Raw genomic sequence first — 17442 nt, forward strand, 5'->3', positions numbered from 1 at the left:
GGAGCTTGCTGTTAACATCCTTGAGAACACTTAGGTGAAAGATATCAGCAGCTATCAAGTTCAGTTATATGCATTCAAGCGTAAATAGAAATCCCGTCTGATGATTGAATTAATGTCCAAACAGCTGTTACTAAACATGTTATCAGTTCAGTAGAATATTGGGTTGCATATTTTAATTATTTTATAACGTAGTTGTTTTTTACTTAATGTTCTGAATGTTCAAAATTTTAGTTTGTCATTTATTCATTATCAGAGGTAATGTAATTTTATGTAATATGTAATACGGCGTTTTTTATCGCAAATAACATGACCCATATTGCATAATTTCTGATTTTTTTCTCCCAATGTCTGATTATATTGTCGCAAAAGAAGTTATTTACACTGAAGGGATTCAAAATGAAAACTATGGTTAATAATTGTAAAATTATGGTTGTTTAATTGTAAAATTATGGTTGTTTCGATGAATTTGGCCACCAGGTTACTATTAACCAATATATAATTGCTAAGGACAATCTATAAAATCTAATAAATATCTTAAAATGTTTCGTATGATAAATCTTGGCTTTTAAATGTTAAAATACGTGCTAAGCACGTTGGAGCAACCAAATTAGGCGCTGCACTAATAGAAAGTAAAACTGGAGCTTAAAAAATTTGGAGCTTAAAATTGGAGTAAAATTTAATGTTATGTAATATGTAAAAGGTAACACATAAAAAATATCATGATGTGGTAAAGTATCGTTTAATTGTTGCATGTAAAATTATATTTCGTGTCTTGATTGCATTTTCTACGCTCACCTTTGGCAAGCGCGTAAATGCAATCTTTCTCGCAAAAGGTCACTTTCGATACTAGTAATGAGATATACGATTTTGTAACAAAAATTAAACATGTTTATTCATGACACCTTTATTGATACAGATTTTTATTCAGCTGGTAATTATTTTAAACTGTAAAAATATTTAAACTGTCTAAAATTGTCTGCATTTTTCAAATTAAGACTTCGTGAATTAAATTTAAAAGTATTGGGCAATTGTGTATTAGCAATAATGGAGAATGTTCAATTTTAAAAAATATACATTTATTCTTCTCGTAAATCTCGGTAAATATGGAAACGTCTCTAAACAGTCACACAATAAAGCCTATCACTAAAGGGGCTGGAATAATTGTACATATTTGTTCCCGTATATGTGTATGTTGCCTACATGATATCTCAAGAATGGACATGCCTGTAGACTTCTCATTTTTCATACAGCTTCATTTATATACAAGAAACATCGAGTTTGATGTTTCATGTCCCTCCCCGGTATTTGGCTGAGCGTTAGCAAAGCATGAATTGAGTTATAAACTTGAAATTATGTATATTTTGCTTACACTAAGTGTTCTATCAAAATTTCTCTTCTGTCGGTCTGCGTGTGTTTAGGCTGGATATCTCTAGAGCGAAGCGAGCTATGGACTTGAAATTTTGCATGCAACGTAATTTCTGCATAATCAAGAATTATGTCTGTCTATCACTCATTAGTATGGTAAATTTACTCTTATATCCTCCTGGAGGCTGTTAATGTACCTTTTTTGTCTAATTGCCTGTCTGTCTGTAGGACATCTTGAGAGTTAAATGAGTTAGACTTGAACGAAGTCTGTTACGCGGTCTGGTGCACTTGGATCATGTTTTATTCGAAACACATAATCTGCCCTTGTGTCAGTGTACCATCAGACAGATATTAATCGACTCGCAATATGTTATTCTTGTTTACTTTCATTATATTTCTTTAAAAACATTAAACAATAGCGAATTGATTAGTTAAATATTTCAACACTTTAATAATTATTTTCCATAGGAACTGTATTAGTACCAATAAAAAATGGATAATAAAATCGCAATTCAATTAACAGAAGCTTATAAATGATAATTTGATTACTGTTACTCACATTTTAACTCCACCATTACGCATATGGGGCAATGTCATGGAACAACTCATTTAGATATTAGGCTAATTACAATAAGGTAAGAGTATGCCGAATCACGTGTTGCATAACAGACTCTTCTAAAGTTACATGCAAAATTTCAAGTCTGTAGCTACATGTGTTACCATGCCAGATGTTAAAATCTTATATGATTGTACACAGTTTGTGAATAATTTTATGTATTCTGTAATTTATCTTTACCATTATTGTTACTCATAAAAGTATCCGCTAACGCTCAGCCAAATTCCATTGAGCGACATGTATAATTGAACTCGATGTTGCCTGTATAGAAATAAAGCTGCACGCAAAGTCGTCAGATAGTTTTCGAGATATTCTGCGGGATGCACAACAGAAATGAAATTTTCCAGCCCCTCAAGTAATAGGCTTCGCTGACGCTCAGCCAAAAAAGAACAAATTCCATTAGTCAGAATAATATTAAGAGTTGTTTTTTTTTATGGAATCAGCATGTATGTAATTAATTGTATACGTATCCGATCTCTTGGCTCTTAAAAATGTCTAGTGATACTATGTTATGTTATAGAATAAAAATTTCAGGAATACAAATAAGTAAAAAAGGAGACATCAATGAAATTCCTGAACGTTTAAAGCAATCGTATAATTTATTTACATTGATACAAATAGATACTTTCATCTTACAATAAAGTAGTTGTGCTTTGGAAGTGTATATAATAAATAACGATCTTAACCTAATGAGGAATGATAAATGTTTAAAGCTAAATGTGACAAAACGTACCACATACAAATCCATTCTACCATATATACATACACAGATAATAAATAACGAGTTAAAGCTATCAGTATTGTTAGTATACTACATGCTTTACAAGGAAACTGGGAAATAACGTGCTTTTCACAGGGGAAGGTCATGCCTTGATTCATTTTAACACGAATCAAACTTATTTACAGGAAATTATCTTTCATTACAACTAGTGTATGTGCGAAAAAACATTTGCTTTGAAAACTATTGATCGCCTATTAACATAATTTGATAAAAATTTAAAAAATCTGTTTGTGGTTCAATTATAAAACTAAGACCTACTATTTTAATTTAAAATATGGGTAATCAATTTTGTTTATTTATATAATAATATTTTTCATTCTTAATAATAAAAAGAATAATTTTTATTTTATAATACTAAAAACAGTGGCAGTTTTAATGAGAACTCTTATAGACTGGGTTCAAATAGTTAAACCATTAACTAAGCAAAGGAATTAGTTCTAAGAATTTAGTATTTTATGGTTCCAAATATTTTTGCTATAAATTATTTTAAACTACTTCAGAAATTGTATAGTATATTCTTATTTTCCCATTAAAACATTGAAAAACATATTTTTTACAGATATCGCGCTCTATAAAGGTCTAATCTATTCTAAAAGTCCGCATCACAACCGGTCGTGCTTGGTGAGAGGAAGAGGTTGCGAGGGTGGTGGAGGAAACACGGTGGGATCTCCCCTAAGTGAGGGGGGTGAAGGGAACACGGAGGGGTCTCCTCTGAGAGCCGACAGTGCTGCCATCTCTCTCCAGGACTCTATGGAAGCCCTCACATCCGCTTGTGCCAGTTTGCTGAGCTCATCTGAGGGTCCTCGGACTTCTTCCGGTCCCAGGTTGGAGTCCTCGTCGTCCGTCGTCACGTTGATCTCCTCCGAGGTCTCCGAGGAAGCGTACCTTCTGCCGTTCTCCGGTTCCGAGGATGCCTGGGGGAAGGCCTTGAAGGCGCTGTGTTCTCCCCCCATGTGACGCCAGGGAGGGGACAGGGGGGTCTCAGAGGGGCCGCCACCCCCCGCTCCTCGACCTTGGGGGTTGCCGCCCCCCGCGCGCCGCGACTTCAGCAGATTCATCCGCTGGTGTCTTCTCCATTTGGCCCGTCTGTTGGAAAACCAGACCTGTCAGTCAGACAAATCAGTCAGGCGGGTCTACCATATAAAAACATACATTTACAACATGAAATCATTCCTGATGGAAAATAAAGGAAAAGACGAGCTTTTCGTAGGAAGTTATAAATCGCTTAAACTAAAGTGGGTGCTTTGGTATTATCCAGAGGCCACAATTTTTAAAAGAGTCTTTCTCACCGGGAGACCTAAAATAAAATACGCTATTAGAAAGACCATTTTTTTACTTACTTTGAAATTTACATGTCATTAGGACGATCGGTGCTTGTTTCCTGCCTCACAAAAAGAAGCGATGTCAGCGATAATGAGGTCACTCTGTCCTGATGTACAATTTGTTATGAGGCTATACCAGTGGGTAAATGTATACGTACGTATTATATATAACAATTTAACGAGCACTGAAGTGATCTAGTTGAATTTAGGTACTAGCCTTGAGGGATGTTTTTCTGACTTCACTAGAAGTACGGTGTGCGACATCAAATCACGTTGGAAAGTACGGATTGGAAATGCCCCTAGCGCCTTCGGCACAGTAGGTACTTTTGGCACAAAAATAAAAACATCTTCGAGATAGTACCCAAATTCAAGCTTAGATCACGTCGCAAAGGTTATCTTTGAGTTTGGTACTACTAGAAACATATTTATGATAAGCTAATTGAAACCTACTTATATTGTGTAATAACGAGTAGTAGATAGGGACAGAGTAGCCTCCTTCTCACCAACATCCAACTTTTGTAGGACATAAAACATGAACCGTTCGTCTTAATGGCATAACTAACTCCCACAGTAAGTCAAATAAAGTCTTTTATTCCTAATAATGTAGTTATTTTAGGTCCCTGCTAAGAGAAGCACTCCCAAAAATAGTGGCCTCCGTATAATCCCAAAGTACTCTAAAGTGATAAAAAAACTAGTACACTTCTTGAAGAGAGAGAAAGAAAGTTCGGCTGTCCCACAACACCAGAACAATCAACACTCTCCCAGGCCATGAAGGACAACACTATTATTATAAATTAGAAAACAAGAGACATCTTTATAAGTGCTCAGTTTTAAAGGTCATAAACTTAATTAAGATGTAGAGGTGGTACGCTTTACGATCTTTACACTAGGATTCCAGCACATAATTTGACCCGATAACGAAAGAAAATGTCGCGTCGGCGTGAGAAGGTCTGTTTATAGTCCGAGCAATAAAGTTTTAAATAAGTACTGTCCTATAATGTGTTGATGTGTTTCAACTAATTAAACGTGTGCACCCAGTTTATTTTGTGTGTTTAAATATTTTATGTGTATTACTATCATTTAAGATATTATTGTTATTACTATGAACGTAAACAATGTGTCGTTTCAGTGTGTCACTTTGGAATCAATTACAAATTCTTTAAAGTAATTTTCTATAGTTACATACTTACAACATATTTAATGAAATTAGACCATGTTGTGTGGAGGAGGAATGTGTTAGTGTAGCTGTTCAATTTCAGGCCGAGACCTTTCACGAACTTGACGCATGTTTTGTTTGAAAGTGGAACATCTCTTTTGAAAGTCTTCCAATTTCTTAAAACATTACAAGCTTTTACAAATATTGCAATTAGTTGTTTATCTTTATTGAAAATAATTACAATTTTTATCGAATGTAATTGGACTTCCGAATTGTGCCATGAATTAACTACTAACAAGTAATTTCGAAATTCCTAAAACTTCCCGTTAATATATTGTTTAGTCTGTCAAAAGCGTTCGACCTTAAGTATTTTAAGAGGCTATAGTACCAGTTAGAGAAATGTGATGTTGAGGTCTTCCGCTCTTAGAACACTCACCAACATGAACCAGAGGCAGAGATAACTTTCAAATTCCACATCAATGACACATCTCAACATGTTCCACAAGTTAGTGTCAGATTAATCCAAAAGGTATCAGAAAATATAAATACTCGCAACAACAAATACCGGTTTAAACCTCGTCAATTCCAAAGCCTATTAATTTCCAATGCTTTTACAAAAGTTCACAAAAATTGAATATTTCGAGGATTTGTGTGTTTTATTTAATCCTAAACTACTGTTTGTTCTTAATGATTCAGCACAAAATATAAAAGTAATATTCAGATAAATGGATAATAAATATAAATGAAATATGCATACCATCGTTAGATAACTTTTATTTAACTAGTAACGGCTAATTTTATTACATACATAAGCATTAATTAAAACATAACCAATAACACTAGTATAAACAATTATGATAATAAAACATGTCAAACATATTATTAAAACAACAATACTGAAACATTATGCTTCAAGAACTGGAATTTATTCAATCTTGAAATAATAATATTACAACAAAAAGAAGTTTTATTTTAACCCTTTAAATGTTATATTATATTTTAGAAGTATCGTCAAAGGAATCATTTAATAATGAATTGCATTACCAAACTCCAAGCTACGATTTATTTTTAGGTTGTCCTCTTAAAAAGAAAGATATCAGATACCCGTAAGAGATAGATACTTTTACCAAACGGCTATAATCGTCTTTTTCACATATGAACGTCGTCCGAAGGAAAGTTAAAGAGGAAACTAGCCTAATCTTTTACTTAGCGTAAAAATGCGCTTAATATTAGCTGTTTTATTCGAATTCAATGCAATGAAAAGGCGCTATCATAATCACCAAGTGAGAATATAATTTCCGCAGAAAATACAGAATCGGATCATAGTACAGTTTTAATATTTTCTCCAAAAAGGTTGTGGATTGGGAAGTACCAGTCCTTTCTTAATAAGAATGTATGTGCTTGGGGATCCCCTGACATAAGTTACTGTTTCAGTACACACCTGGACTCTAGCCTCGCTGAGGGACGTCTTCGCAGCCAACCGCTCTCTGGTGGACACACAGGGGTAGTGGCTCTTGTCGAACTCCTTCTCCAACTCGTCCAGTTGGTCGGGGCTAAAGGTGGTGCGGTTCCGCCGGAACTTTGGCTGCTCGGAACCATCTCCACTGCCAGCACTCTCGTCGTCCTTCCCGTCTATATCTGTGAAAACGTTACATTCAGTTATATTCTGTGCTGATTATGTATGTTAAAATCTTACGGGATACGTTTATCACAGTTTACAGTTAGTATGAGTTTGAGGTTATCTCTCCTTCAGGAAATCTAAAGAAATTCATTATGCATTGCCAACCTTGAGTTTTATAGCTTAAGATCAATGTTAGACCTCAACCACGTTTATGTTATTATTTTAGGTTCTAGAATCACGGTTTGGTCTCATTTTAAAGTGTGTGTACATATTTAGCATAGAAAAACAATAAATTACAAAAAATGGAAATATGTTTTTGGAAAAGCAAAGATAGTATAAAAATATTAAAAAGTGTTTTGATGCGATTTAATTATAGCTTTAAAATTAGACATCTCTCAAAATTCTACAACCAAAAATAAGAGCGTAATGTGTTTGATGTGTATCATTCTTCTTAGGGGGCTAAAACCAAGATGGCTCTCAGGATAGTAGAAGGCTTTCGTTTGAATTCGGCTTTACTGACAGCCATGTTGGTTTTATCAACTTAAATATAATGTTAAACCACACATACTGTTACCGCTGTAAGTTTTTATCATAGGATTCTTTGGTATTTTTACCATAGAATTCTTTGGAATTTTTATCATAAAACTCTTTGGAATTGGTATCATAAAACTCTTTGGAATTTTTATCATAAAATTCTTTGGAATTTTTATCATAACATTCTTTGGAATTTTATTATAGAATTCTTTGCAATTTTTATCTTAGAATTCTTAGATTTTTTTATTTTAAAGGCATGACTAATACGCAATATATTTCTTTTTAAGATTTTTAACTTTTTTATACGGGTGTGGGAAAAGTTTTGTGAACACAAAGCCAAAAATATATAAAAAATAAACGCGTAAAGTGTTCGAAGTTTAACATTGTTCTTATGGAGCAAAACTCAAATTCGTTGTATTTAGTCGGCTGTTACAAAACTGACTTTTTACTTGCGACCACTGTTCAACACAAGCCGTAATTACCTTACGTTTGACGTGGATAAATCTTGCTACAGCGCTGGACAAAGAAGTGACAATGTTAATGCAATGAGATTGCGTGTTTAGCTCACCGTATTCATCACTCTAACTAAGCAAGAATTCTGCGCCAATTAAAAACAGAAATTACAGCTAAACGGAATGCGGTCTCAAAAAAGTGGACCAATCGGAGATCGAGAAAGGACCGAACCCCGTAAATGATGGCTTGCGTGGAGCTGGAACTACAAGTGGTGGCAATTACGCGTAATCGCTGTTGAGCCGAACTAATTCATCGGAGACACTCATTTGACCGGAAACCGAGAGCACTTCCGACACGCGACCAGCGCTTCTGGCGGCTGTTCTGTCAACTACTGGACTGCTCAGTGCACGCTACGCTACACACTACACGTCCGGTACTACGCTGGCACCACAACACGGTTGGTAATTAACATCGACTACTGTAACAACATCAATTACCTAATAGTAATTGATTTCAGTGAAATAAATTCGTTAGAATAAACAGTTTAAAATTAAAAGAAGAAACGACAATTTTGTAGAAGTTAAAAATGAGAAAATGCAAGTTACACAATTGAGAAAATTGATACATAAGAGCACTGTGCCAACGTTTCCAAAAGTTTTTAGAAACAGTGGTTCTTCTTTTTTGCTTCTTCTAGAAAAACACGATTTATGAGCTTGCAATATCTTGCGAGACTTTATTTATGATAAACACCCTTCAAAATTTGAGCAATAAAGTTATAATATTACAGACCTACAAAGAAGTTCAGTGAATCTCGCTGAGAACTATCTTACCTATTAGACTACTGTAATAACATTAATTACCTGATAGTAATCGATTTCAGTTGAATGAATTCGTTAATTCGGAGTGAATAAACAGTTTAAAATTAAAAGAAGAAACAAAATTTCTGTAGAAGTTGAGTATGAGAAGATGCAAGTTACACAATTGAGAAAAGTGATACATAAAAGCACTGTGTCAAGGTTTTTAAAATCGTAAGCTCTCCTTTTTTTACTTCTTCTACAAAAACACGATTTATGAGCTTTAAATATCCGGCGAGATTTTATTTATGATAAATACCCTTCAAAAGTTGAGCCATAAACTTATAATGTTCCAGATCTACAAAAAACGTCAATGAATCTCGCTGAGACCTGAATATCTTACCTATTAGTCTGGGTACGAGATCGTTGGGTGAGCCAGGAGGCCGAAGCTGCTGGGCGGGTGGCGGAGTATGGGGACCCTGAACCGGCCAGAGTCCTGGGGGTGGCCAGGGAAAGGAAGCGTAGGGGTGAGAGTGATGAGCGTGGGCGTGGTAGAGGCCATACCCAGCAGCCCTTGCGAACTCTGCAGCAGCCCTCTCGGCCGCACGGTTCCTCAAGATGCGGTTAATGCTGCTGACCGAGGGTGCCGTGGCATTGGTGCACACCCCTGCAACAGAAAATTGAAATTTCTTGTAACAATTCCACTTCAATGTAGGCTCCACTGTTGGATCAACCAATAAACCCGAATCAGTTGGAGAACTGAATTCTTTATTCACGATGGTTGATAGCGACTTACGATCGATCGACCAAATGAATTATTCCGTTTGACCAGAAGGCCAGCGTGCTCTGTAATGTGACATTTGTGTCCAACAAAAGCTACCCAGGCTCAGTCAGCACTTGCCACGAACATGAAGATCACCTTGTCCTCAACCACTTCCTTTCATTCTATACCATTTACCTATACATGATAATCCGGGTTTTATACCATTCACGATCATCTTCAATATATTTTTTATCGTAGTTTTCTATAGTTTTTGCAGTGAACATTGGATTCACGTAACGATTTCATTCGTTCAAATTTAATGGAATCACCCTTTAGTAATTTTATTTCACTGATTTATATGTTCATTTTGTCGTATGTTTTAGATCACAATTTCCCTGCAATTGTTGACTTTTAAGTTTATATGAAATTCAAATCCATCGCATGTTTTTGAGAGATTAAAAAATTTCATTTCTGTCTGACTATCTCTATGAACAATATCTCGAAAACAAACTGACCTAAAGTTGAAATTTTGCATAAAGCTTTATTTCCATGTAATAAAAACTGAGTTCAATAATGGTGCATGGCACTCCTTGGGATTTGGTTGTCACTCGTGGGCAAATATTGTCATATTGGTCATATCGGTTACCATGGTAGCAAAGGAAAAAAAATAAATCTGTAAACAAACTAAGTACAATCATGAGCTTTGAGAATGTGACATTTACATTTATAGAGGGAATTGAAAATATATTAGTGGGGAGTGAACAGTATATCTTAAATTAAATGACAAGATTTCATTTCAGCGCAGATGAATTAGCAGAGTAAAAAAATCTATACACAAACTGAGTACAATCATGAGCTTTGAACATGTGCCATTTTTATTTATAGAGGGAATTGAAAAAAGTAATAGTGGGGAGTGAAACGTGTATGTTAAAATTAAATGAAAAGATCGTGAGTTGTAGTAACCTTCCTACCTCTCCTGAACTTGTATTGCTTGAACACTGCTATGAAACTTAATGAACAAAAATGTACTAGTATCATGTGGCAAGGTATATTGATAAATATTTCATCAGTACATAGAAAATAATGAGTTCTTTGTTAGTGGATTTCTAACCATGAAACCATGAAATCTTGCAGGACAGTATTTAAAGTCCTTCACTCGGTAAACTGACAAAAGTTTATTTTTTCTGCTGAGGAGACGTAAACATTTCTTTTCTGTATGATTGTATGTCTATCTACTTGCCCGCAGGATATGTCGAGAGTAAAATGAGCAACAGATTTAAAATATGGCAAGCTACCTCAGCAAACCCAGTCACGTGACACGTAATGTTTTCGTGAATATTATATAACTTTAACTGTCAAATGTTTTATAAGAACGGGTATTTTACTCAAGACTGACATACAATAAGAAGATTAGCTCTTTAAACCTACTTCCCTCCTGCAGAATTGGTGGTGTTTAATTTCTTCGCCACTTACTTAGACCATGATTTATGATAATTTAGAGTTGTTATAGTCCACAAATCGCCGGTCTGACAGATGGGGCAACAAATCGATCAGCAAACCAGCAATCGCCGCTCTATACTCTATAAACAAGTTCACACGTTAGCTCACGCCACGCACCAATCTTCCTTTCATCCGTCGGTCCCTCCTGCTATCCAGGCCGCAGTGTCTGTCTATTCGGTGAAGAACGATTGTCGTGGCCAAAGCCACGGTCTCTGGCTGTTCTAAACGGCCCAAACTACAAAGGCCTTCTAGGTCAAATCGTAACTTTTCCATAACTACTCTTCATGATGATTCATTGGTATTTCCAACGAAATTTCGGGTTGTGCACAATTAGAAAGAGCGTTTTTGTGTAGTCCTTTTAATTTGCTCATCAAATTCTGCCAGTACTCATAAATGGTGATTGTGTAATAGTATAGTGACCAAACAATCCAACACTTATACTGCTGTTGCATCTGAATCTTGAAGATATAGATGAAGAGCGGTCTAAGACATCGGATATTGGATCTGAGTTAGAGATAGCGCAGGTTCAAATTCTATATGTGACTGTAGCACTTTTGTCAGTACCATCGCCTTTGTACTGTATCGATTCTCCCCCTTATTCCGTTTGATAAGATTCTTGCACAGGGGAATGGCCCATGGGGAAGGACAGACTAAGCCTTAAAAGGGCTCTCATTAAAAAAAATACTGTTTAATGTATTATCGAGCCTTAGTGTGTATGCCTTATCGAGTTCTCTGAAATCAACTGACTCTGTGGAAAATTTCACGATCTTAACACAACCCATTCAAGGACACTCAAGGACTCTTCGACTGTTCCTACATGAACCTGGAGCACAAACGGTAGCCTATAGACAAATTAAAGCCCCCGTGAACAAATCTAATAAATATATTGTTTTACGGTTTACTTTGGTAGGCCCAACACCAAAGATGCCACCATCACATAAGATGTCCCAAACATAAGAACACGAACACGAATTCATTGGGTTTTTTAATATTACGGTTGCCACCTGTTATTGATGAAATTGGTTTACTATAGGTTTTTATATAATTTCTAATTCTAAGAATCACATGTAAAACACCCTATAGCTCTAATAATAACACGTGAGTATATTTGTAGAACTAACAAACTGAACGCGTATATATTACGATACAACTAAAATATGTAATATGGCTTACTCTTACCATAAACTTTAGCAGTAATGCTGTCGTTGGCAGAAACTGTTTTCATGGAACCACTTATGACCAATACGTGGCATTTTAAAAGTGTGAACTAACATACTTCCGTGATTTAATAAAAAACATCGTGACCCTAGGAATTTCAGTTGGATTGCTGAATTTTTCGAACCGTTATTGAATGGACGTTTATGGTGAAGTAACAATAATTCAAAATTTCAAGCTTACGCTTTCAGTGATTTTGGAAATTTCGTGACTAAGGAGTGTACCTATATTCACGGATTTCAAAATTGTTAAATTCAGGTACGTCAGTACGAACGTTTCGTTCAACGTACAATCAAAAAGCCTATTTACTATCTCAAAGTCATGTACTATATATTTTGTTTCCCAAGTCGAATGATTGCACTTGCATTGAATTTCTCAGATTTATTTATTATTAGTTATTTATTATTTTAAAGGAGAAGCCGATCCCCTTTTATGCCTTATTCTGCCCGTCCTCATGGGCCCTCATGAGAGAATAAGGGGAGAGTCGATGCAGTACAAGGTCGATGGTACTGATAAAAAGTGCAACGGTCACAGACAGGATTCGAATCTGCGCTATCTCTATCTCAGACTCAAAGTCCAACGTCTTAGACCGCTCGGCCATCGGCTTTAATTATTTATCACATTTATTAGTGTATTTAAGCAATCTTTATTAATACGTTTTCCAATTTTTATATTTTTCCTGACAAAATGTAAAATAACGTAAATGTGTGCTTCCTCCTGTTATTAACTACATGAAATGTAGTAAATTTTACTAATACATGGGAAACGACCGCGTTTGTAATTCTTAAATTACTTATATCATGTTTTGTCTCTTACTTTCAAGTTTTGTCGGCTGGATCCATCCCCCCGTCTCTCAGGACGACCCTGTCTCCCCAGCCTCTGGTCACGTTCGTCTTCACCACGTGCTCACGCCAAGGCGAGCGATTGTACCCAGACAATGGCTCCAATCATTTCACTGCCCAGTGTCCAGACCCTCTGAATTGTTTGACGACGTTCTGCAAGGCCTGACACTGCTACTACGGCCTACAGCTCTATCCGTGACAGCTTTACTTGCTCGCTGGAGTTCAAAGTCTACATCACATTTTCTAGCGTCATAGTTTAAGGTGCATTTTCACTGGTCTTATTTAAGAAAGCGAAATGTTTCAAAGTATAAAAGGAATTTACAGGATTCATGATCTCTTGAATGAGCATGAACCAAAAATTTAAATTCATTTTGATATTAATGTTCATTATATATTTAATGTCTTCTCATGATTTTCTTTTGTCTACCTTAAATCTGGCATACTTTTTACCAATTCATTAAAGCGAAAAGAATCCAACATTGGTTAATAGTAGTGGTTGAAATGACATGGCTAGAAAAAGAAGTGTTCAGACTTGAACTTGTAATAGCCTACATTTTATACTCTCCTCGAGCATCTGAGAATCAAAACATCAAAAGTGGATTTGGGAGCAGTAGCTATTGTTCCTTAAATTTCTCGGTTGGTAAAAGTTGGTACGCAACAACATGGAATTAAAGAAAAACACTAGTTGACCTCACCTTACCGCGTATTTAAACTTATCTGAACACAGCAAACCAAAGATAAAATTTTCATCCGAATCAAATCTTTTACTCTAATGGCTCTAAATCTCACACACAACATCTAGAACCACAAACATAGAAATAATATCGACTATGAAAAAAAAATCAATGGTAAAAGATATTCTTGCTTTACCGCCAACACAAGTCCTTTCCGCTACTCATGCACCACTTCTTTATCGTCGAATTCTACTCAATGTGGCTCGTTACACAGTTCCGAAAACCATAAGACACTAACGACCAAACAGATAACAATGGCAAAGACGCCCATACTGAGAAACGCCTACGTGATGTACGGAGAATTTTTATTTAGAAAGTCAGGTGATTTATTTGTAATCAATGAAATGTAGTTTCTTGTAGTCCTAGGAGATGCTTCTCAACTTATGGTCTGCGATTGTTGTCATTTAGAAAATTTAAGGAGATGTTGGGTCTGGTCTGTCATACTCATTCACAGCAGGAACGTTTGGGGTGTTGGGTCTGATCTATAATGAACCTCATGGCGCTGGTGTTTTCATTTGGAAAGTTTGAATAGACGTTGGGTCTGATCTATAATGAACCTCATGGCGCTGGTGTTTTCATTTGGAAAGTTTGAATAGACGTTGTGTCTGATCTATAATGAACCTCATGGCGCTGGTGTTTTCATTTGGAAAGTTTTGAATAGACGTTGGGTCTGATCTATAATGAACCTCATGGCGCTGGTGTTTTCATTTGGAAAGTTTGAATAGACGTTGGGTCTGATCTATAATGAACCTCATGGCGCTGGTGTTTTCATTTGGAAAGTTTGAATAGACGTTGGGTCTGATCTATAATGAACCTCATGGCGCTGGTGTTTTCATTTGGAAAGTTTGAATAGACGTTGTGTCTGATCTATAATGAACCTCATGGCGCTGGTGTGTTTTCATTTGGAAAGTTTGAATAGACGTTGGGTCTGATCTATAATGAACCTCATGGCGCTGGTGTTTTCATTTGCAAAGTTTGAATAACGTTGGATCTGGTCTATAATGAAACTCATTGCGTTGGTGTTTTCATTTGGAAATTTTAAATAGACGTTAGATCTGGTCTATAATGAAACTCGTGGCGTTGGTGTTTTCATTTGGAAATTTTAAATAGGTAGACGTTAGATCTGGTCTATAATAAAACTCGTGGCGTTGGTGTTTTCATTTGGAAATTTTAAATAGACGTTAGATCTGGTCTATAATAAAAATCATTGCGTAGGTGTTTTCTTTTGGAAATTTTAAATAGACGTTAGATCTGGTCTATAATGAAACTCGTGGCGTTGGTGTTTTCATTTGGAAATTTTAAATAGACGTTAGATCTGGTCTATAATGAAACTCATTGCGTAAGTGTTTTCTTTTGGAAATTTTAAATAGACGTTAGATCTGGTCTATAGTGAAACTCATTGCGTAGGTGTTTTCTTTGGGAAATTTTAAATAGACGTTAGATCTGGTCTATAATGAAACTCGTGGCGTTGGTGTTTTCATTTGGAAATTTTAAATAGACGTTGGGTCTGGTCTATTATGTATTTACTAGTTTTGGTGTTGCCTGCAAGGAAGTTTGAGAATCGTTGCCTCTGGTGCCATGTCAACCTCAAAGATTTTCTTTCCAATTTGGTTAATTTTATATAATGAACAATTTTTAAACAGAAGCAATTCCAATGAGAATTGGAGGAATGAGGTACGATTTAAGTAAGAGGTACAAACCACAAGACGATTCGCTATTGCTGACTGTTGTACCCGTCACCCGAGCGTACCGTACTCCAGTGGTCAGTTTAATTCCCCTCGAGTGTCCGTCAGGCCATTGTGCTTGACCATCAACAGTCGGACAGACAGACAGACATCTCCCATGACATCTTCTCCCCATTGTCCACTCTTCTAATCGATTTGATGTCTGTGAGCGTGACGAGAGGCCACAAAACGCTCCGGATTCACTTCACTCCGGTGTGTTTCTTGTGTCGGCTCACCGGCTTTTTACACCGATTCCACCTCTGCCTGGGAATGCTGCGCCGTTTATAATTGATCGTTCAACTGCCGATGTCTGCGCGCTGCCAGTGGACCATTGTGGCCGACGGGCTGAGCGCAAACGTAAACACTTCCGGGAGTGGATGAAAGTCACTTCAGTTCTTGGCTAAGGCATAAACACTCACTTATACAGTTGTTATGGTGTGAATTTTATAAGACAGATTAATCTTAAATAATTTTTTATTAAGTATATATCGCGTTTTAATTCTGTTTTACATATTTGAAACCTTTTCTGCTCATTTTAACTGGTATTCGTCTGAAATACCAATTAACACCATTAAACTAACCGAATATCATGATAAACATGTAGTTTAAACCATTAATCGGCTTACGGTACCGGTGTCATGACTAGTCTAAACACGTAATATGCTCCAAAAAATCTTAACTCTTAGGCTTACGGTACCGGTGTCATGACTAGTCTAAACACGTAACATTTTCCAATAAATCTTATCTCAGGCTTACGGTACCGGTGTCATGACTAGTCTAAACAAGTAATATGCTCCAATAAATCTTATCTCTTAGGTTTACGGTACCGGTGTCATGACTAGTCTAAACAAGTAATATTTTCCAATAAATCTTATCTCTTAGGTTTACGGTACCGGTGTCATGACTAGTCTAAACACGTAACATTTTCCAATAAATCTTATCTCAGGCTTACGGTACCGGTGTCATGACTAGTCTAAACAAGTAATATGCTCCAATAAATCTTATCTCTTAGGTTTACGGTACCGGTGTCATGACTAGTCTAAGCAATTAGTATACTGCATTAATCTTAGCTCTTAAGCTTACGTTGCCCGTATCATGACTAATCTAAAGATATAATTTTCTCATTAACCCTTAGGCTTACGGTGTCGTTATCATGACTTGTCTAAACACTTAATATTCTCCATTAATCGTAGCTCTTACGCTTACGCTGCCGGTGTCTACACGTCATTTTCCAAACAATAAATAAAAACCATTAAAAATGTTACTAAACGTTTGACTTTCTTTATTTCTTCTTTTTTCACCACGGGAATAGTAAGTACAAGATTTGAAAACTATTATACGGCTCCGTCACGTTACATAAAATATGCTTTAAATGAGAAGAGTAAGGTCTTGTGATTATAATAATTTATTGCGCGAGTAACTAAAAGTTATTACTAGACATTTTTGTGCAAAAGTTACACAACTTGACGTGGCTCTCTTTGTTGATGGCTTGGCTACACAGCTTCCATAGTTAAGTGCTATAACAATAATCACTGAAAGTTTTTTTTTATAACCCTAATCTACATATTAAGCGTTTACTATCCAACAAAGTACATCTAACTAAATAGTTCAAGGGAAGAAAAAAGTCTAAACACTGCCTTAAGGAGGAGGATCGTTAAAATGTTACCGATATCCACCATTAACCGACGACAAGACACTCCTAGACACGGGCTGCATACATCAACCGTTACCTCGAGGCCAGATGGGTCTGAAAGCTTGGTGCTCGAATCACTTAATTATTTCAGCCCTCATTTACCGGGTGCCGGTGCAGTCTTGTACTACAAAACTCTCGGTTTATAATCTGTCCCAGGAATGTGACGGCCAAACGCGTCTCTCGGCTTGCCCCTTCGATTAGCTCTTTCATTGCTTCATTATCGGGTCTCCGTTGCCTTAATTTAATCATTAACCCGGAGGTGTCGGGTTTCTCGGTAATTAGCTGCGGGTTATGTTTCTGTGTTGTGTTTTGCGAGACTATTAACAAGA

General features: G+C 36.3%; 1 protein-coding gene across 1 annotated transcript in view; it reads right to left on the bottom strand.

Moving 5' to 3' along the window:
- Positions 1-2561: 2561 nt before the first annotated feature.
- LOC124362087 (paired box protein Pax-6-like) overlaps positions 2562-17442 on the bottom strand; it is an 81476-nt gene continuing 66595 nt past the window's right edge. The window contains exons 4-6 of the mRNA XM_046816260.1: positions 9046-9309; positions 6682-6878; positions 2562-3865 (exon numbers count right to left, since the gene is read on the bottom strand). Coding sequence (XP_046672216.1) covers positions 3365-3865; positions 6682-6878; positions 9046-9309 — 962 coding nt within the window. The 3' untranslated portion in view covers positions 2562-3364. The remainder of the gene's footprint in view (positions 3866-6681; positions 6879-9045; positions 9310-17442) is intronic.

The sequence above is a fragment of the Homalodisca vitripennis genome, chromosome 5, assembly GCF_021130785.1.
Source record: "Homalodisca vitripennis isolate AUS2020 chromosome 5, UT_GWSS_2.1, whole genome shotgun sequence".
Classification (NCBI taxonomy): domain Eukaryota; kingdom Metazoa; phylum Arthropoda; class Insecta; order Hemiptera; family Cicadellidae; genus Homalodisca; species Homalodisca vitripennis.